Source organism: Ochotona princeps, chromosome 6, assembly GCF_030435755.1.
Source record: "Ochotona princeps isolate mOchPri1 chromosome 6, mOchPri1.hap1, whole genome shotgun sequence".
NCBI classification, from domain to species: Eukaryota; Metazoa; Chordata; class Mammalia; order Lagomorpha; family Ochotonidae; genus Ochotona; species Ochotona princeps.
Genome location: NC_080837.1, coordinates 81,091,532 through 81,112,300, shown reverse-complemented (window position 1 = coordinate 81,112,300; position 20,769 = coordinate 81,091,532). Strand labels below are relative to the sequence as shown.

The window sequence follows — 20,769 nt, the reverse complement described above, 5'->3', positions numbered from 1 at the left end:
TTGAAGGATTCATGCACTTGCTCATGACAAGTGTGAGGCCACACATGGTCAGGGCCGCAGCCTGGACGCCCCGGCTCCCTGCCTGCAGCGAGCCACAGGGCAGGGATCTGGAGAGACCAGCGATGCCCTGGCTCCCTGCCTGCAGCGAGCCACAGGGCAGGGATCTGGAGAGACCAGCGATGCCCTGGCTCCCTGCCTGCAGCGAGCCACAGGGCAGGGATCTGGAGAGACCAGCAGCAGCAAGGAGCTCCTGCAGGGACACTGGTCCCAAGACCATGCAGGAAGGTGCCCTCTCCATGCCAAGATGGGGACTCTGCTGGGGAGGGTATGGCTGGCAGGGACAGCCACACTGGCTTCCTGCCTGAGATCTGTGAGGGACCGAGGATCCCACACTGGCAGAGGGGACAAGGCCCGAGTTGTGTGGGTACCATGGGCTTCAGGCACTGCTGTGCCCAGGCCAGCAAGCAGGCAGCAGAGGCTGAACCAGGTGGACTGGGAGCAGTGGGCCAGGGCTCTCAGCTACCCTGGAGGCCCCCTCTGAGCTGTGTGCCCAGCACAGTTAACAGGGGAGCATAAACAGGGAGAGGGGAGTGACAGCACACAGCTGGTAAGGCTAACAGCAGGCCCAGGACGACACAGGCGCAGTGGCTGAAGTTAAAGGTAGTCCCATGTCCATCACTCAGCTGTGCCCAAGATGGCTGGAAGGCACAGGCCAAGGAATGCCCTGGCCAGGACTTCACGTCCCCAGGAAGCCTCAGGGGGAGATGGCAGCTGCTGAGATCTCATCCTGAGATGGGGGTGACTACAAGGAAAGAGGCGTACTCACAGGGGTCTTGCCAAGAGCCCAGAGGGCGCCTGCTGAGCCAGACCTGCATCCCTGACTGCACACGGCCTGCACATCTCCAACTGCATCCTCGTGAGGGGAAAAGCAAGGCTCCAAGAGGCCTTGCCATAGAGCAGAGACAAGAGAGAGGGACAGGGGGCTGGGATCCATGATTGCCGTGGCTCCACGGGCAGCTGCTAGGGTCTCCACTTCCTCTAAAGGCGTCTCCAACTGCAGCCCCCAGCGGCCAGTTTTCTCTCATGATTTTCTGCAGTGGGATCTGAGAAGGAAAACCAGATGGCTGGAGCCCCAACAAAGAAGGCTCTCTAAATGGTCAAGGGAGACACGGGTGGATGCTCAGCCTCATGTCTGAGCAGGGAAGGCCAATTCAAGCCTCCAGTGAGCCAGTGCAGCAGGTGGAAGCCACGCTGCCCCACAGTTCCTGCCGCAGGGCAGGGCTCTGGGCCTGTTGTGTGGCCACAAGCTTGTGCACCCGGAGCCAACAACTCCCCTCTCACTTCTCATGCTCCTAACGCACATGGCTGGGACACAAGGAATCATGTCCTTCTGCATGTTCTGCCGCCATAAGGACATCTAACCTTCAGGACAAAAACAAGGTAGAGAGGCTTCGGGTAGAAATGTGAAGTGTGGAGAGAAAGGTGAATTCCACCCTAAATCCAGTCTCCAGCCACAGCACTTGGGACAAGCCAGGCCTGGAGCAGACAAGAAGAGGGTTCACCAAGAGGACCAGAACCAGGCGGCATCAGGTGGGCGCTCTCCTGGGAGTGGGTCAAAGTGGAGACCGGAGGCAGGCTGGCTGAGGACCTGCTGAGTGGCACTCAATTTCACCCTTGCCACGCTCTGTTAAAGGAAGACAGAGGCGCACATTGCACTTAGCAGAGGTAGTCGCTCCAGCCCCTCCAGTCCAGGCGCTCCCAGAAGCAGGGGAAGCCACTGGGCTGCTGCTACACATTTAGGACAGCCAAGTCCTAGAGGGCAAGGTCCTGTGAGAGGTCCCCCAAAACACATGCAGCTCATACCTTAGTGGAGAAACCTGGGTTTAAAAAAATTATTTTCTGAAGATGTATTAATTCTACTTGAAAGACAGTATATGTGTGAGAGAACACTCTCCCACGTGCTGGCTCACTTTGCAAATGGCCACCAACAGCCAGAGCTGGTTTGAACCAAGGCCTGGAGCCAGGAGTTCCTTCCACATCTCCCTGAGTGCAGGGAGCCGAGCACTTGGGCCATCCTCCACTGCTTTCTTTCCCGGGCATATTAGCAGGCAGCTGGATCAGAAGTGGAGGAGGTGGGACACTAACCCATGCCCTTGCTTTTGTCTGTTGCACTACAGCACTGGCCGTGAAATCTGGGAGTTTCAAGAAGTTACTCTCAGCAGTGCAAGGTGGCTGGCACCTTGGGCACATACATGCCCATGACTGTGGAAGGGAAGCCCTCCACTTGCCTCCCACTGGGGCTTGGGAGCAAACTGCTTTCCTTGCCAGTGCTGCCAGTGGAGCCTAGCATGCCCCATGTATCCGCTACCCTCCTCACTGCTCTGCACTTGCAGTGACCTGGCTGTTCTTCCGGGTAAGTGCAGCCCCGCCCCTCTTCCTTCCTGGTCCTCTTCCACTGCAGCCTCCTGGTGTAACCTAATGAGAGATGGATTCTGTGGGGAGTGACTCAAGCATCTGCCGGGAAGACAGATAAGATGCCTGCTTAGGTTCCCCTGAAGTTTAGGTTTGGTTTCATTTCTGTAAAGTCTTGTATTTTTTAATTAGGTGCCCAATCTTGTCCTCTGCCAATCCGCTGTCACCCCACTCTCCACTGTTGCCTCGTGGCACCTCACCTGACAGCCCTACCCACCAATCCCTTGTGGCCCCGTATCTCTGGCCCTGCCTACCACTGTGTCTACCAATCCCCATGGCCCTGTACTTCCAATGCCTGTTTCTGTTATGAAAACGGGCGTGCGCACGCTCTCTCTCTTCCCCTCCTGTTCCACCTGCTGGTCCCCCTTGGAGCCCCCTTTTGTCACTACGACAGGAGACCCCTCTCTCTTCTCTGCCTTCGTTCCCTCCCCATGGCCATCTTCCTGTTTTCTCTCTCCCCTCCTGCTTGAATTAAGACCTCCTGTGTGATTCGCTGCGTTTGGTGTCTTGGGTTAGTGGTGAAAATTCCTAACAGATTCTCTATCTGCGATTCTTCTGGCACCACTCCCATTGAAAGTGAAACCAGTCAGGGCAGCAAAGATGAGCCCAGGAAGCTGATCCAAAAGCAAGGATGGTCTGGCTTGGCAGGGGCATGGTGGGTTAAGCTGCCTTGGGGGACATCGACATCCCCCATCTAAGGGGTAGTTGGAGTTAAGGTTGTCAGGCTTCAGATCCAGCTCCCTGCTAATGTGCCTGGAAGGCAGCAGAGCCAAAGAGCTTGTGCACCTGTACCCAAGTGGGAGACCCGGATGGAGTTCCTAGTCCCTGGCTTCAGCAGGCCCAAGCCATGACCATTGTGACTATTTGGGGAAGTGAATCAGCAGATAAACCACCTCTCTCTCTGCCTTCAAATAAACCTTCCCCCCCCCCCACAAATAAATAAATCTAAAACAAAATAGATAGACCAAGATCAACTGGTTATACAAAAATAACAAAATGTAAAATCTTTCCATAGCTGTGAAGACCAGGACCAGCAAGAGTCTGCCCACGTGTTTGGACAGAGACTAGCACAGCTGTGCAAGATGCAGTGAGGGGCCAGCACCATCTTGGGGTGGCCAGGGCCCTGGGAGCTGCCCCAGCCTGAGACGACGCAGCACTGAGATGAGACCCTGTGCAGTCCCAGGCAGGCGGCCTGGTGATTTATGGAGTGAGACCAGGAGAAGACGCTCTTCGGGTCAGAGCTTGGCTCTGACGCCTCAGTCAGCTGTGCTTTGTAACAGTCACCCCGTCAGGCCATTCTGCGAGGCAGACTGGATGTGTAGCCTCAATTCCCAAAGTGCTGACGGCACCCACAGCTTGTCAGCAAGCCCCCAAGACTGCGGCTAATCCACCCACCCAGGACCTGCTCCATCTCTCCCCTTCCACTGGGGCTGGGTCTGTGAAGGTGAAAACCACCAGGATAGAGAAAGCATGTTACTTCTGTATGGAGGTACTGTTACTGTAGGTGGCCATCCTGACGGCAGAGATGCGAATGCTACACAGCAAATTCGCACCCTTCTGCTGTGCAGAGTGCCGAAGGCAGGGCTACACACTAACGTGGGAGGCAGCAGCAGAAGGCAGGCTGGAACTGTGTGTCTCTTTGCGGTCACTACAGGTGCACACACTTAGTGACAATGTCCAGCAGGACCAGGGTCATGTATACAAAGGAGAAGCACTACAAAGGTGCCCCCAGGGAAAGAGCCGGTCCGGAGCATTGAGGACTCTCGCCTCTTCCTGCTGCTTCTCTCGCTGCCCCTCCTCACAGGCACTGCCAAACGATGACAGAAACTGGATGGGAAGCTGAGCAGGACCCGAGACCTCAAGCTGCCCTGGCTGTCCACGAGCAGCAGGCCCCTGAGGGAAGATGCAGGAAGAACAGCAGGGTGGGCCACAACTCCAAGCTACAGTGGAGAAGAGAGAGAGGAGCGGGAGAATTTTACCACCACGGTGAGATTTCCAGAAAGATCTCCTGTGGCCCCTGGTAACAGGCAGAGGATTCCAGTAAGTGAAAGTTATTCCTGGTTAGCCAACAGCCAGGTTCAAGCGCAGCCTCTCTCTCTCCTGGAGGGGTCTGCAGGCTTCCCGGAAGTGACCCTTGAAGCCCCCAGACCAGGGATGCATCTGCTCTTGTTGTGTTCCAGCTGCCGGCAGGAGACACCCTGGCCTTGCTGTGGCAGTGAGAGCTGCCGTGGGAATGATCCTGGCACCGGAGGATGCTGGGGTGCAGGTGACTTACGGGGGGTTGTCACACTTCCTCTGCCGGAAGCGGGCTCCCGTCCCACACGTGCGGCTGCACATGCTCCAGGCACCCCAGGGGCTCCAATCTCCGTCCACGTGTTCCGGGATGGGCGTCTTGCTCACACACTCCCCAGCACGGCACCACTGAAAGGCAAAGACCACTGGGTAGAGTAGGGGGTTCAGCAGAGCTGCTCCTCCAGTCCCAGAGGAGCCCCCTCACAGCACCCAGCACATGCATGGGTCCAGTCCCAGCCTCACTTTTTCCATGCGACACCTCGTGGGGTTTGGACTGTGCCCTAGCTCTGCTGGGATGGCTCCACTGGACACTCTACATCACCAGCCAAGAACCACTCTGCACTGCCTGGGGAGAGCTCCTGCAGGCACACCCGCCGCCCACACCTTTCTCTCCGGAAGGCAGTGTTGTCTACTTCCAAAACTTTGGATTTCATGGCTGGGCTTCGTGCTTATGCCACCTGTGTGGGCCAATCTGTTTTACTCTGAGATTAAGAAAAAGCCTGTTCTCGAACAAGGGTGTGGCAGAGACCTGGGGCATGAGGTGTGACCCAGCGCTTGCCTACTTGCAGCACCTGAGTGAAATGTTATCTCCTGGCTGTTCTCCCTGCCCTCACAGGAAGGCAACATAGAGGGCCATGTGACTGCTGGCCCTAAAACCTGCCTGCTCCCTTGTGTGTGCTCCCGGAATTCACCTGGAACTGGGCAGCATCTCTCCCAACAAATCCTCCTTATCATAGCTTTTGAGAATGGCAAGGGAAGCTGTTCCTCCATTTTAAGAGTACACATCTCACTGTTCACCCAGCAAGCACATGCCAAAGGAGTTTGGCTAACTAAAAATGTTATTAAGCAACTGCTGCCTGCATCTCATCAGAAAGAAGCAGGAGGGCCCCTGAGCTCTGAGCAGACTGCGTCCAGGAGGCAAGGAGCCCTGTGCGATGCTGAGGTTACCTTGTCTGCCCCGCACTCGGTGCCGTCCAGTGGCGGGTCCAGCTTGGTCTTGCAAGACGCATCTCCTTCCACCAGGCACCATAGCCCGGCACACATCAGGTGCTATGGGACACAGAAGACAGCACGATTCCCTCCACCACCAGCGCATGCACACAGCTAGCTCACTGTCAGGGCTGGAGGTGTGGCCCAACCACCACTTTGGATGGGGGGGTGCGGCTTCAAAGATGAGACCATTCAGGCCGCTGAGGTCTTGGCCACACCTTCAGGTGGGTGGCACCAGCATTGCCCACCTATTTCCTAATTAATTAAGAGACCACTAATGGGGAACATCTTACCTACAGGTTCCCTGCCCAACAAGGAGGGGTCAGGGAATGCTTAAAATCCCAAGACCCTTCCTCAAACCTTTGGTGTCTCTCTCTCCTCTTTCGAGAGGAACGCCCACTCCAGGCTTTCTCTCGGGAGGTGCTTCCCCTTCCCTCTCCCTTCTCTGCTCACCTGGTCCCTTCGCAAATAGAAAATAAACTGCCGTCTGCCACAGATTTCCAGCTTTTTATTTCTATACTAAGCTGAGGAGAGAACCCACTGGGCATTTCTGATAACAAAAGAAATAGAAAGAGGATAATGAGTGTGTATGTCCAAAAGGCAGGTACATCACTTTACATGTGACATTTTGCGTTCATCCCCACCTTCCACCCAGTTCTGTGTACTTTCTGCCCAGAGAGCTAATCTCATGGCACCACGTTCAGCAGTTAGTCTGAGCTATGCAGGGCCTGGGGTGAAACAAAGGCTCCTATGGGCAACATGAGGCCTGTCCCCAACAGCCATTAGCAAACAAGGCCCCCTCGTGTAATGCAGCAAGGGGGCAAGGCAGACCCACAGATGTGGGCAGTGGGCTTCTCTGTAGTCAGCTGTAGAGCTGAGCGGTCAGTGGGAGGAGGGGGTAGGACTCTCAGGGGTCCCACAGTGGCCACCTGCTTATGGTTCAGTTGAGCTGTGTGTTTTTGGAGCATTTCACTTGGAGAACTGGGGACAGCCACAGCACACAGTCAAAAAATCCTACTGAAACAGGAACAGAGAGTTGAGAACCCAGACTCCCAACCGTGTAAGTGAGAAATCTGGATGCTGACAAGGCACTCTGGGGGAGGTAATCCATCAACGTCACAGAGGCAGACACAGCCAACAGCCTCCCCCATCCCCAGGGATCTTCACACAGACAGCCCGGCCACCCCGAGGGCTGGACCAAGAGCTGGACCTGGAACACGTATTGTGCATGCCTGGGGTGCGGGGGGCCTGTGCAACAGCCTCACTGCCCAGTCACCTAGTCCTTGACAACCCTTTTCTTCATAGTCTCTTGCTCCCCTCCCAGTGGTCCCTGGGATTACTTCCCAGATAAACTACTTGCACCCAAATCCCTGCTCAGGGTCTGGAAATTGCAAACAGATGTACTGAAGGGTCACTTAAAGACACAGCTTCCAGGGTGCCACAGCCAATCATGACTGAGAGGCCCAAGCTGGAGTGGGGAGACAATGCCCAACCAGAGGTGGCTTGGGGGCCCCCTGATACACTTTGAGCAGAGGGGGAGTCAAGCCCCCCGCCCCAGCATGGCCAGGACATGGGGCACAAAGAGGGGTGCCTTGCTCAGCTTCCAGGTTTGCTGACTGGAGCAAGCGCAAGCATCTGGGTAGAAGACATGTGCAACAGTACTGTGTGTGCAGAGAAAAAAGTTCAGAGGTCAATGGGATGAAAAGGAGGCCAGGGAAGGGGAGCAGAGCTGCAGAGGCGCTTGTGGGGAGCTTTCAGAAGGAGTTAAGAGAAGTCCAACGCTTTGCCTCAGGTTTGGAGTATGCTGGAGAGGACCCGCACCATTCCAGAAGTGCAAGCATGAGTGTGTCCTATTCCCACCGCCTTTGCCTCTTCCTCTAGGTGGCAGGATGAAGGCAGGAGAGCCCAGTGCCCCAGGGCTGGCACTATCAGATAGCTGCTCTGCATCAAGCCTTGGAGCCCACAGCTCCTGTGTGCAGCCACTGGCTGAAGAGGACTAGAGTGGCCTAGAGCGCAGTTAATGGGGCGGGAGTGTTGGCACTGGCCACATGAGGGGAGAGAGGGGGAGAAGAGGGGAAGAGGGGGAAGGGGAGGGAGAGAAGGGAAGAAGGGAAGAGGGAGAGATGAGGAGGGAGGAAGGGAAGGGAAGGATATATAAATGGTTCCTTATGCATTTTATAGGCAGTGCCTCCCCATACAATGTTCATGATCTTCAAGTGAACAGGGGATGTACGCTGGTATTACTAAATCAGAACACAGAAAGGACTGATCATAAAGGAAAAAAAATGCATCCTACCATACTAAAAAGAGTTTGTTTATCAAAATTCTATCGTTAAGAAAACAAGAAGATAGTTGTAATATATGGAGAGAGATTTGCAACACATGCCATCAAGACCATGTCCAGAATGTTTTCTAAAATAACAAAAATCTGCAGATTAAGAAAAAAGATCCAGCAGAAATCTGGCCCAAAGGAGAGATGTTTTAATCAAGATGACATTCAGACAGGCAACAAAGAGATGAAGAGGTGCTCAGCCTATTTAGCCAAGGGACGAAGGGAAATGGCATGCCCCTTCCTGTCCTCAGTAACCCTGTACACCCCAACAAGGCTAGGATGACAACCATAGGAACACTGCATGTCACCAAGGGGACCCTGCATGCCACTGTGGAGAGTACAACATGGCTCAAGTGTGCTGGAAAGCTGGCACTGTGGTCATTCCTTGGCACCCATGGAACCCTCGCAGTACCTACTGCCTTGTATATGCCAAAACAAAGGAGTGCTTGTGTTCACTAACAGTATCATCTAGAACATTCACTGGGACACTGCTGCATGAGTCCCTAGTTGACAATGAACATCCATCAACTACTGAACAGATAAACTATGGTAGATTCAAACAACAGGAAAATTTCACTCACATTTTGCACAAAAGCAAGACAGAATGATGCTGGGAGTCAGGATCGTGTTGCCTTTATATTCAGTTTTAGAGGGAAAAAGTGGAAGGAAGACACTGAATAAAAAATGAGACTTCAGGACCACAGCCTCAGATCCCAGCTTAGCCACCAGCGAAGTGTGCCTAGCTCATGCCATCAGCCATGCCAGGCTGCCTGCAGGTGTCTCAGCAGCAGGGGCAGGTAGGGTGGCAGTGTGGGCAAACGGAAGCACCCAGGTGAGCTGGGCTGAGCACCACTAAGCTAGGACACCAAAACTGAAAAGCTGCAGCACCTGGAACTTTCCGAGCATCCATAGCACATCACAAGTGGAAAATTCCACCTCGATCTCGTGTGATAGGCTGCAGGCCAAGTGTAAGTGCACTAAACATACTGTATAACATTTTCCTCGTGGCACACACGTAAAGTGTATACACATCACCTCACATGTTCTTTCTCAGGCCCCTCAATGCACAGACACCACTGATGTTTAAATATTTGGAAACACCACACCGAGGTCCTATTTGCTGGCTCACTCTGTGAATGTTCTTCATGCCCAAGGGCAAGGCTGGAGACAGCAAAGTGACCCAGGTTCCTTGTGTGTGTGGCAGGGATCCAAGCACCTGACCGTCACTGCCACCTCCCAGGGTCTGGACCAGCAGGAAGCAGGAGCAGGAGCCAGAGGTGGGAATCAAACACAGGTATTCCACAGTAGGCACCTTGACTGTTAGGCTAAGCACGTGCTCCCCACCCCACTTCTTCACACCACGCAAAAGATACTCCAATACATATACACAAAACCCCAACATCTGAAAAACTCCCAAATTCTAATAAGCCTTCTGGATAAGGGCTACTCAACCTGTATCAACAAACTGTCGCTCAGGTATTTGGGTCATGAATAACAGATTTTTGAATATACAGATACACCAACAGGATACTGAGAATGGAAGCCACACCATAGAGAACCAGGCAATGAGCAACATTACAAAACACAAACTAGAAAAGAAGGTGGGAGGGGTGGGAGCAAAGAGGTTGATCTGCACAGAAGTAGCAATTTGCTTATCTTTTTCAGCTCAGAGATCAATCCTAACCCAGCTCTTTAAAAGTACATGAGCTTGGGCCCAGCGCGATAGCGTAGTGCTTAAAGTCCTCACCTTGCATATGCTGGGATCCCATATGGTCACCGGTTCTAATCCCAGCGGCCCTGCTTCCCATCCAGCTCTCTGTTTGTGGCCTGGGAAAGCAGTCTAGGATGGCCCAAAGCTTTGGGACCCTGCACCTGCGTGGGAGACCCGGAAGAGCTCCTGGCTCCTGGCTTCAGCTCCAGCCGTTACCGTTGTGGTCACTTGGGGAGTGAACCATCGGATGGAAGATCTTCCCCTGTCTCTCCTCCTCTCTGTATATCCGCCTTTCCAATAAAAATAAAATAAATCTTTAAAAAAAGTACATGAGCCTATATGTCATGAAAAACACTATGCATGCCCTCTACACATATTTCTCTAAAATCTCAGATTCCATTTTCCATGACCTTTTTAATTACCATTACATATAAGGCAAGTAAAATAACAGGTGTAAGAATTTTTAAAGTGCCAGCCATGAAAAAGACAGTGAAACTTGGCAGGAGGAATGGAAGGGAACACATGAAATACGTTTATTTTACTGTTCTCATGAGCCAGGATGCAGTAAAGGGTGACTGACAGCCACGCTTTGCCTTCCCAGCCAATGGCAGACCAGAAACTCATGGGAGGCAGAGATGCTCTTCCACTACAAAGCAGTGGAGTCATGTGATCCAATATTATTCTTACTACTGAGCTCACTGGAAATAAGGTAAGTGCTCATGAACATCAACACAAAAAACCCTACACGGGTACCAAGCTGGAACATGAGGGGTGAGATTCCCAAAGGGCAGGGCTCATGTGCCAAGATCCAGTTGGGAAAGTGAGTCTGTCCTGGCAGTAAGATCAGGGTTCTGCCCAGGTGCTGTGAACTCAGTGAGAATGAGTTAGGTGCTCACCAGTTCTAGAAAGGATAGCAGCAAGTGAACATTCTCCTAAAGGGAAGCAACTACCATCAAGGCTGTCAGAATTCATTAATTATGGTCAATAAAATGCAAACTCAATAATCACACCTGGAAAATCAAGTGACAGTTGGCAGAAGGAACAAACCAGATTGAAACTGCCAAGGTGTCTAGTTACCACACTTATCCAACAGGATTTGTGGGGATCACATATACAGTGCTAAGACACTGAAGCTGAGCTCATGTGGGGCAGCTAGCAGCGAGAAACTATCAAACACGGCTGGATAAATCTGGGAAAGAAACTAGATAGAATATTCAAAACCAAACAGACAATGGAGAAGAAACCTCACAGAATCTGACACCACTGAATGACAGAATTGGCAACTGAAAAATAGATCTTCAGAAATCAAGCACAAGGCAGCACAGAGCAAAAATGGGGAGGAAAACACAGTGAAAAATACTGACATATGTGCCTAATCAGTCTCTCAATAGTGCAGAGGTAGTAAGAGAAGCACTAACATACAGCACTGCCCATGTACCTACGCAGAATAAAGAAACCCCACACCCAGTATCCAGGGACAGTGCTCTAACCGGGCCTAAGCCACCTGTCTTGTTTTAAATTAATTTATTATAAAGGTAGAGTTATGGAAGAGTGGGAGAGAAGGAGAGAGGGAGAGAGGGAGGGAGGGGGAAGGAGGGAGAGAGGGAAGGAGAGACGGAAAGAAAGAGGGAGGGAGAGGGGGAGGGAGGGAGGAAAGGAGGGAGGGAGAGAAGGAGAGAAGGAGGGGGAGGGAGAGGGAGAGAGGGAGAGAAAGAGAGGGAGAGAGGGAAAGAGGGAGGGAGAGGGGGAGAGAGGGAGGGGGGGAGAGAGGGAGGGGGGAGAGAGAGGGAGGGAGAGAAGGAGGGAGGGAGAGAGGGGGGAAGGAATTCATCTGCTTGCTTGATCCCCAAATGGTCCTCATAACCAGCCTGGGGCCAGGCCAAGATGAGCGAGGAGCTACTTCTAGGTCTCCCACGTGAGTGCAGGGGCCAAAGTGCTTGGACTATCCTCTGTATTCCCAGGCACATTAGCAGGAAGTCTGATCAGAAGTGGAGCATCCAGGACTCAAATCAGTACCCACACAGGATGCCGGCAATGCAGGTGGTGGCTTAACCAGCCATACCACAAGGCTAGCCACATCTCCTGTCTCCTGCTAGGCATGCTCTGGGCAATCTCTTCACCACTTCCCCTTAAGTGCTGACATGGCTGACGTTTTATTCTTTCTTATAAAAACATTCCATTTGTTGTTTTTTTCCTTTGCAAACACAAAGGGCAGAGAAGCACCACTGGATGCCAGGAGAGAGGGAAGTACTAACTAGGGCACAGGGGGCATTTTATGGGTGAGGAACTGTTCTGCATATTGGCTGTTCACCTGACTGTCACAATCCAAGGACTGGATGTTAAAAAGGGTGACTGTACCAGATGTCAGTTATAACTCATATTTCAGCAGGAGAGAAAGATACTGAAAAAGAAGGAGGCGCAGTTGATCTCAGGCAGACTCACGGCTTTCACCGGCGCTTTAGGAAAAAGATACTGTGGCTGTGAAGAAGCAAGCAGTATAATAAAAGGGCAACTCCAATGTGTGGAATTGGGGAAAATGGCTGTGCAGGAGGTTTTAGCTTAATGGTTTAGATGCCTGTCTCCCACACCAAAGTTCCTGGGTCCAATTCTCAGCTCCAGTTCCTGACTCCAGCTTCCTCCTACTGGTGATAAGACAAACGACTGGGTTCTTGCTACCACGTGGAAAACCTGGATTGGATTATGCGCTCCTGGCTTCAGCCCCGGCCCAGTCCTCGCTCTCTTGGTGATGTTCGGAATGAACCAGTGGGTGGCAGGTATCTCCGTGTGCCTCTGGCTGCTGGCCTCTAAGATTTTACACACTGAGTGCAGGCACACAAGCACACACACACACATATCAATATGCTTACGGAGGTAGTATCGATTTTATATTTCATTTGATATTTTTCTCTGGAAATAAAAGGGTTAAATTTTTTTTTTAAATCCCACAGAACCTCCAGATAATAAGCAAGGTTTTGCTACAATCGAAGGAGCTAAAGCTATTTCTATATTTCAATATTTCGCTGTCAATGTAATGAGGAGATTTCAAAAAGCTCATGAGGAACATAATAATTAAAAATTCACTTGGACTTGAAAAATACTGAAAATCATGCATTGTTTTCCCAAAACTCGTATTTTCCATATACTCTGTTTTTAGGTCTTTTTAAAGTTTTTTTTAAATATAAAGAACTGATTTCCTGTTATTTATGAAGACATCTAAGAATATAACGGTATTTTTCTCCATCCCTCCTTCACTGTAACAGTCTTTAATAGGAAAGTATGTTTTTTTACATACTTGGACAAATTTTCAAATCTTCTTAAATTATAAACATTTCCATCTGACATACTACACATCGTTTAAGGCTAGATCTAGTTGTTTATAAGAATTAATTTCAAGATCTACGAGTTTACACAACTGGTATTTAGCAGCTCTTCAGAACCTCTCTGTAGAATATGAAGCAACACACAACAGTCTTTGTCTTTCCAGCTTGCAGCTGGCAGTGCCTAGCCTCGCCCAGAAAGCTGTGCCTGGGTCACCTGGCCTTTGGCCACTATCCATGGGGCCAGGGCCTGGGGGCCAGCCAGGAGAGACGGCACTGCACGTGGGTCTTTGGACACAGAGCACACTGGCCGGAGCAGGGTCCTGCTTGCTTCCAGGCAGTGGTGCTAACTCAGCAGAACTCTCTCCAGCACGATCCTCACAGTATTTCCTCTCTGGCTTACAGCTGTTTTCATCATTGCCACTTCCACTTTCCCATCCTTCTTCCCTCTTCTGAAGCATTTTTAAGTGTCTGGTAACTACAATTTTCTTAGGTAAAACATCTGCAAGAAGCTGGAAGGTTTCCAATTGCCCCATGTCATTCGGCCAAGCTCTTGGAGTCAGTACCTGTTCTTTCCCCCTGGACTGTACCTGGCAACAGAGGGCCAGATGTCGAACTTGGAGCTCTGGAAGCTTTGGCTGCAAGCGCCGATGAGCTGATATGGGACGGGGACAGGGACACACATGCCACATCTCCCAAGCTTGTTTTTGCCAAAGCCACCTCTGTATCACTCCGCTCCTCTGACTTCCTTCCATCCCCTTGGATGCAGCCAAAATGTCAGCTGTCAATCGTAAGCAGGTTAGGAAAGCCTGAGAGCTCTGCCTTCCTGCTACCCTCTCTCTATTTCCTTCTTAGTTGCCCTCTGTGACAGAATAAATTGTCACTGTCCAACAGTCCCAGATGGAGAGGAGCGGAGGCAGCTTCCGATCAACCCCTAGCAAGAAACACAAGCTATTGGTCCAAAGACTTGCAAGAAACTGAATACTACCAACAACCCCAGGTGAGCTGGGAATGAGGTCTTTCTGCTGTCCTAACTCTGCATGAGGCTGCAATCTCAGAACCAACACCTTGTGTGCAACCAAGTGAAGGGCAGAGACAGAGGACCTGGCTGGCCATGCCCCTAGTCCAGCCCACAGATCCTGAATGATGGTAAGTGCACGTCACTTTAAGACAACATTTTCTGTAACAATTTGTAGAGCAGAAATAATTAGCATGGGCGTATTTTTTATATCCTCCAAGATATATATAAAAAAAGACATCTTCAAAGCTTCCAGAGAACAAATTTGGAAGAGTAAATATATGTACAGGGCAACTGCTGGGACAAGAATCAAAGTCTTCTACAGAACACACGAGAGTGTTTACTGCGGTGGTTAACACACCGCTTGGGATGCCTCCAGCCTGTACTGGAGCTCTGGATTTGAGTCCCTGACTCCACTTTTGACCCAGCTTTCTGCACACCTTGGGAGGCAGCAGACAACAGTTTAAGGTCCTGGGTCCCTGCCACCCACATGAGAGATACAGACAGAGTTCCAGGCTGATGGGTTCAATCGACCTGGTTTGGTTCTGACTGCTGTGTGGGTTTGGGGAGCAAACCAGCAGATAAAAGAGTGCTGTTCTAACCTTTGTCTTTCAAATGCGTAAAAACTTCTAAAGAGGAAGAAATGTAAAAAAACAAAGGGGGGAGAGCAGGGATTGGACATCCAGCAAATATAGTGAGAGGAGAAAAAAACACCCAAGCAATTAAACACAGAAAGCATAACATAAACTATGGTGAGAGAATGAGGGCCAGGCGTACTACATCCAACACGGCAGGAAATAAGCTGAGCTGAGGATCCTTCAGATCAGAGCAAAAACTAAGACTCAGTTACTGACTAATAAGAAACGTTTAAACCAATGTGATTTCATCAGGAAAAAATAAAAGCAAAGGAGAATCTTGACCCCAGTGTTAGCTAAGCTTGAATCCACATCCAAAGCACGAATCAGATGGAGAAGGTCTCATCTAGCATAGCTCTCCACGCAAGCGCTCCAACAGCTCGGCGCTGAGAAGCAAGCGGGACTACGCGCAAATGAGAGGTTCAGTTCGCCTTGCTCATCCAGGCCTAACGAAACGGACAACACCGAGAGACACAATCCACAAGGCTCCATCCTGAAAGCAAATACAGATGAAAAACATTTTGTGAAACTTAACAATCTGGAAAAGGGGGCTACACCATGATGACATAAAACTAGGACTGGTTTTTTAACAGAAGAGAAGCAAGAGAATAAGCAGCCTTACTACATGGAAAATTTATAATTTCTTTGAGCATGTCTTACATCAAAGAGAAAAATTGAATCCCACACTGCAGAGTGTGAAGAAAACAATCAAGACAAACACCCCACATATCTTGACGTCCAGAGAGCTGGAGAAACACTCGAACATTCACGAACACAAACAGGGAAGAACATAAACAAAGGGTTCATTTCAAGCAGCTGGCAATGGAGTCACACAAATCTGTAAAGATAACTGAGTCGATTATTCGAGATAAAAGAAACAAACAAAAAGGAAAAGTAGAAAGGTTGGCTTTGCTGGGGGCAAATGAACCAGACAAAACAAACTGTACAAACCACCCAGTAAGCCATTCCAAATAGGATGAACCAAGGTAACCATAAGCAAGAAGATCTTTGTCTCTTCTCTCTGTGGATCTGCCAGTGAAAACAAAAACAAAAAAATATTTTAAAAAATACAAATAAGAAAGAATAACTAAAATGAAAGAAGTTTTTTTTTTTTAAAGATTTATTCATTTTATTACAGCCAGATATACACAGAGGAGGAGAGACAGAGAGGAAGATCTTCCGTCCGATGATTCACTCCCCAAGTGAGCCGCAATGGGCCGGTGCGCGCCGATCCGAAGCCAGGAACCTGGAACCTCTTCTGGGTCTCCCACGTGGGTGCAGGGTCCCAATGCATTGGGCCATCCTCCACTGCTTTCCCAGGCCACAAGCAGGGAGCCGGATGGGAAGTGGAGCTGCCGGGATTAGAACCGGCGCCCATATGGGATCCTAGGGCGTTCAAGGCGAGGACTTTAGCCGCTAGGCCACGCCGCCGGGCCCAAGAAGTTTTTTTCTTGAAGATTTACTTTTTATTTATTTGAAAGGTAGAGTTAGAGAGTTAGAGAGAATGAGATCTCCTATCCACTGGTTCACTACTCAAATGCCTTCAACAGCCTTGAATGAGCAAAGTCAAGGTCAGAAGCCGGGAGTCTCTTCTGTATCTCCCACGTGGGTCAGGGGCCCATCCTCCACTGCTTTCCCAGGTGCATCAGCAGGGAGTTGGACCAGAAACAGTGCATTTGGTTCAGTTCTATGTATATACGTGAGGTGAAATGAATTTTCTAAGAGTGCCTGAGTTGATAAACTGCCCATGAAAAGTGTGACTGCAGACAGATTAACTAACACCGAAGACTCGGAACCCTCCAGGCCCACGTGCGCTCCCCGCAGCGCTTTTCTTTCTTTCCCCAGAGGAATTGTATTTAACCTTTAAGGAGATCACCCATACACTGATATGATTTAATAACTTAAAAAGAAAGATGTTTTCTTCCTTCTTTTTATTAATAGAAGGCTGATGCCAAACCAAGCAGAAACAGGAAAAGTGTTCATTCCAAGCTCATTTATGTAGATTGTTGCAAAGCTCTCAAATAGAACTCAAACTAATACACTATGGCCAAATAAACTGTGTTCCTTGAATTGGAAAATAGCTCAATATTAGAAGACTGGTTGATAGAATTCCCCATAGTAATAACTCAAAGAGCTATCCATGGGCCCTCTCTAAGGATGCCGGAAACATTCAGTAAAACTGAAAAATACACTCCTATTAAAATTCTTAATAAAACCTGATGAAAATCAATGGGTAAGTCTTTAGCTGGCTAAAATCTCTCATGCAGAAAGACTGGAAGCATTCTCATCCAAGTCAGGAAGACAAAGAACCCCCAAACTCCAAACATCAAAACCCAGCTATCCACAACCACAGCTGGCCATTTAGATGAGAGAATTAGATGGTTATATAGAACTGTGGACTAGAAAACCCACGTAACTGAACAACACGTTTACAATCTCTAAAAGAACTGACTGAGATGGCTGCGCATAAGACTAAAACCCGAGACGGTTACCACGGGTGTCCACATACAAGGGGTAGGCAACTCAGATATAGAGAAGCAGGAACCCCATCACCGAGGGAACCCCGTCACCCAAGGAGCCCCGTCACCCAAGGAGCCCCGTCACAGAGGGAACCCCGTCACCCAAGGACCCCCATCACCCAAGCAGCCCCGTCACCGAGGGAACCCTGTCACCATCACCGTCACCGAAGGAACAAAATACTTGTAGATGCCACAGCAGCTCTGGGAGGCAGCAGCCACGGGCAGGCAGCTGGCTTCCGGCCGCCCACAGGGGAGAGTGGGATGGAGTTCTTGGCTCCCGACTTTGATCTCGGTTCATCCCCCTGCTCTCACAGGTATCTGGGGAGTGGACAAGCAGACGGGGCATTCTCTGCCTCTCCAAAAGATAAAAAACATTTTTAAAGCCAAAACTATCCTTTAGGAATAAATATAAAAAAAACTTGAAAAATCTTTGTAAGAAAATTCAAAACCCCAGTGGGGGTGGGAAGACACCCTGAGTGAGTACAACAGCAGTCCTGTGATGGGAGGCCCCACAGTGTAGGGATACACTTTCCCTAGGCTGTTTTCAAACAGCATGGAAATGAGAAGGCCAGCTACAAGTTATGAATCAACAAGCACGTCTGAAGATCCTATGGAATAGCAATAAACAAATAACATGCAATTGTAAAGAAGTGTGTTCCGAGAACTAAAACATTGCTCAAAGCTACTGTGAAGTAACTACCCAGAGTGGGGGTATACACTGAAGTGTACAGCACTGGAAAACTTAGAAATAGTCTGAAGACAAGACATCCTGGAACTGAGCATATTTTAAAAACGATCAGGATGAAATGAAGTTTTCAGAAACTGGTATGGAGTCATCCAAGGAACCATCCAGAAAACAGCTGAGAGTGGCCCCTACTTCACACCTGCTACTGAAATAAATGACTATCATATTTAGGATTTAACATCAAAGGACATCATGAAGGTATGAGGGAACCCATCAGAGTGGGAGTGTGAAAGACTTTTTTAAGCCTGGCCTGAAACCCAGCAACCTTAAAAAGAGACAGATTCTGTTTTGCACACAGAATTCTTCTCATCCTTAAATGCTATAAGCAAAGCTAAAAGCAAGTTACAGTGAAAGAAAAGAACATTCTAAACTCACATTTCAGCTAAGGCTCCAATTTCCTTAATACATACAATTCCTAACATACCATTAAAAACCAACAGTAAAAAATGATGAAGAGACTGCTCCAATAATGCGTGCAACAGACCCATTTCTGAAACACAGGCTGGCAATGATCAGAACGCCCGGGTGGTGTCAAGCAGGCAAGTGGCTGTGCTCCCATGTTGCTCCTGGAAGGGAAGTAGACACACCTCTTTGGAGAGCCATTTGGTGAGATCAGCCCACAACTGATGTACACACATGATTTTGTGTAAAGTTTAACGACAGACAAAACCAAATGGGGGCCAGGTTAAGTCCTGGGCAGGGTGCTGGGGTGAGGGGCACTGGATTGATAGGAAGGGGTTACAGGGAAGTTGACAGGACTCTAGAAACACAATGTTCATGCTGCGCTGGTTACACCGGTGTACCACTTACGAAAATGAATAGAACGCTACTTTGAAGACTGGTATACCTCCCTGTGTGCTTCCTGTACAACTACAAAGCCTACACTGGTGCACAATCTTTTATCTACTCCCAAGCATTTGTTCCACGTTAATGCTTGTCCACTGGGGCAATGTGGTCCTTCAAAGGACATTTTTAGGGTGTCAAACTAGGGATTATTCTTGACATTTTGTGGCTGGAATCAAGGATGCTAAGGTCCTGCAGAGAGTGAAGGAGATGGTCCCTCCCACTGGAGGTGGCAGTGTTGGAGCCGAGGTCGGGGAAACCCCATGGCAGGTGATCGCATGAGCACATTCACAAGCAAAGCAATGCCTGGCTTCCCTAGGGTGAGGCAGTAAGCTCATCCCCTCTAAGTGCTTACTGAGCCCAGGCATCCTCAGAACCTGATCAGAACTATCACATCCCTGCTCCTACCAACACTGTCAGCCTAGTCCCATTCCACAGATGAACAAACAAAGGTAAACTGCTGGTGCAAGCTGCAGAGCCCAGGTCCTGTCCTGAGCCCAGAATGCAGACCGCTGCCCTAGGGTGACGCTGCTGCTCCATGCATCCCCAGTGTCCTCTTTCCACATTCTGCAACCTCAGGTTCTCCAGCAGCCAGGCTAAGGGCTCAGGGTGCCCTCACACTGCTCTCTCCACCTGCGCCACTCCATGGGCCGAGTATTCCACACCTGTTAGGTTCAGGACAACATGGGGTTCGTTTTCCAGAGCTGTTTGGCTTTGAGAGCACTGGCACAGAACTTTTTGGTTGTGGGTCCCCCATCTGAAAATCTGAAACCCCAAATGCTCCCATATCTGCTGGTGTCAAGTCAGTGCTTCGCAGGATTGGATTTGGGGCTGCTCTGTTCTGATACAGGGGTACTGCAGGCCTGTATCTGGAGGTCATCGGGCAGCAGCAGGTTTGGGCACAGTGAAACTTACACTGGCATAGATTAGAAGTGGCTCGGGGCAGGGGTGTCCCGATGACATCCCTGGACAGCAAAAAGACAGGTCCTTGCCAACAAAAGAACACCTTGGGTACACCTTGGCCACTTCCACAGGTGGTGACCCATTCTTGTCCTCACAGGGCTCCTGCTGCAGAGAGCAGCTCTACGACCCCTCTCCAATCATCCACCCCCAAAACAATCGTGAAGAAAAAGGTTACATAAAATCTCTCATACAAATGTGCCGCTGATAACACCAGCCAAAAAGCAGAGAAAATAACATGCCGTGAGCTGGATGAAAGTGACTAAGGCAAACTTTCCACCACCACCACTACTACAGTTTGAAGTCTTTTCCAAGGCGGGCATGTTGATTCAACTTCTGTAAGGCTCCTGGAGTGCCAGTCTGGTCACTCCATCCATATCTCTGAGGGTGGCAGGGACCCTCATGTGGCCAGGGCTGCCAGGGATGGTGGGTGGCATCAGGTGAGGGCAAGGCTCTTCCTGCACTGAGAACAATCAAGCCCAGAGAACACGCAGCCTGCACAGTCTGCAAGCTCTCTGAGCAGGCTGTCTACTGTAAACTTCCAAACGCTTCTGGAAAATTAGGGCTTGGTGCTGCCAAAGTCCAACAGCTTCCAGAGCGGCTACAGATGCCGGGCAGGAAGCTGACAGTGAGACGGGCAAGACAGCTTCCAGCTCGGCGTCCAGCTCTGCGAATGACCACACAACCCTGTCTGCCTGACATGCAGCCAGCCTCCCACCCTGCCCTGGCCAGACCAGGCCAGGCCAGCTCCACCAGCACAGGAGGGACAGCTCTCACAGCTATTGGCAGCTGCCAAACCAGGCTGGGTGTAAGGACGCCCAGGGAGAGCTGCAGAAAATGACACATCCCCCGAAATTCACCCTGCATCCCTGGATCGGAAGACAGGGACCCAGAGAGGACCAGTTTTCTGAGGAGGTTCCGGGGACTCGGCAGGT

At 50.2% G+C, this 20,769-nt stretch overlaps 1 protein-coding gene across 1 annotated transcript in view; it reads right to left on the bottom strand.

Annotated features, from left to right (window-relative positions):
• Positions 1-20,769, bottom strand: part of ADAMTS17 (ADAM metallopeptidase with thrombospondin type 1 motif 17) — a 215,361-nt gene that overhangs the window by 63,851 nt on the left and 130,741 nt on the right. Inside the window, exons 11-12 of the mRNA XM_058666570.1 lie at positions 5,713-5,814; positions 4,748-4,893 (exon numbers count right to left, since the gene is read on the bottom strand). Coding sequence (XP_058522553.1) covers positions 4,748-4,893; positions 5,713-5,814 — 248 coding nt within the window. The remainder of the gene's footprint in view (positions 1-4,747; positions 4,894-5,712; positions 5,815-20,769) is intronic.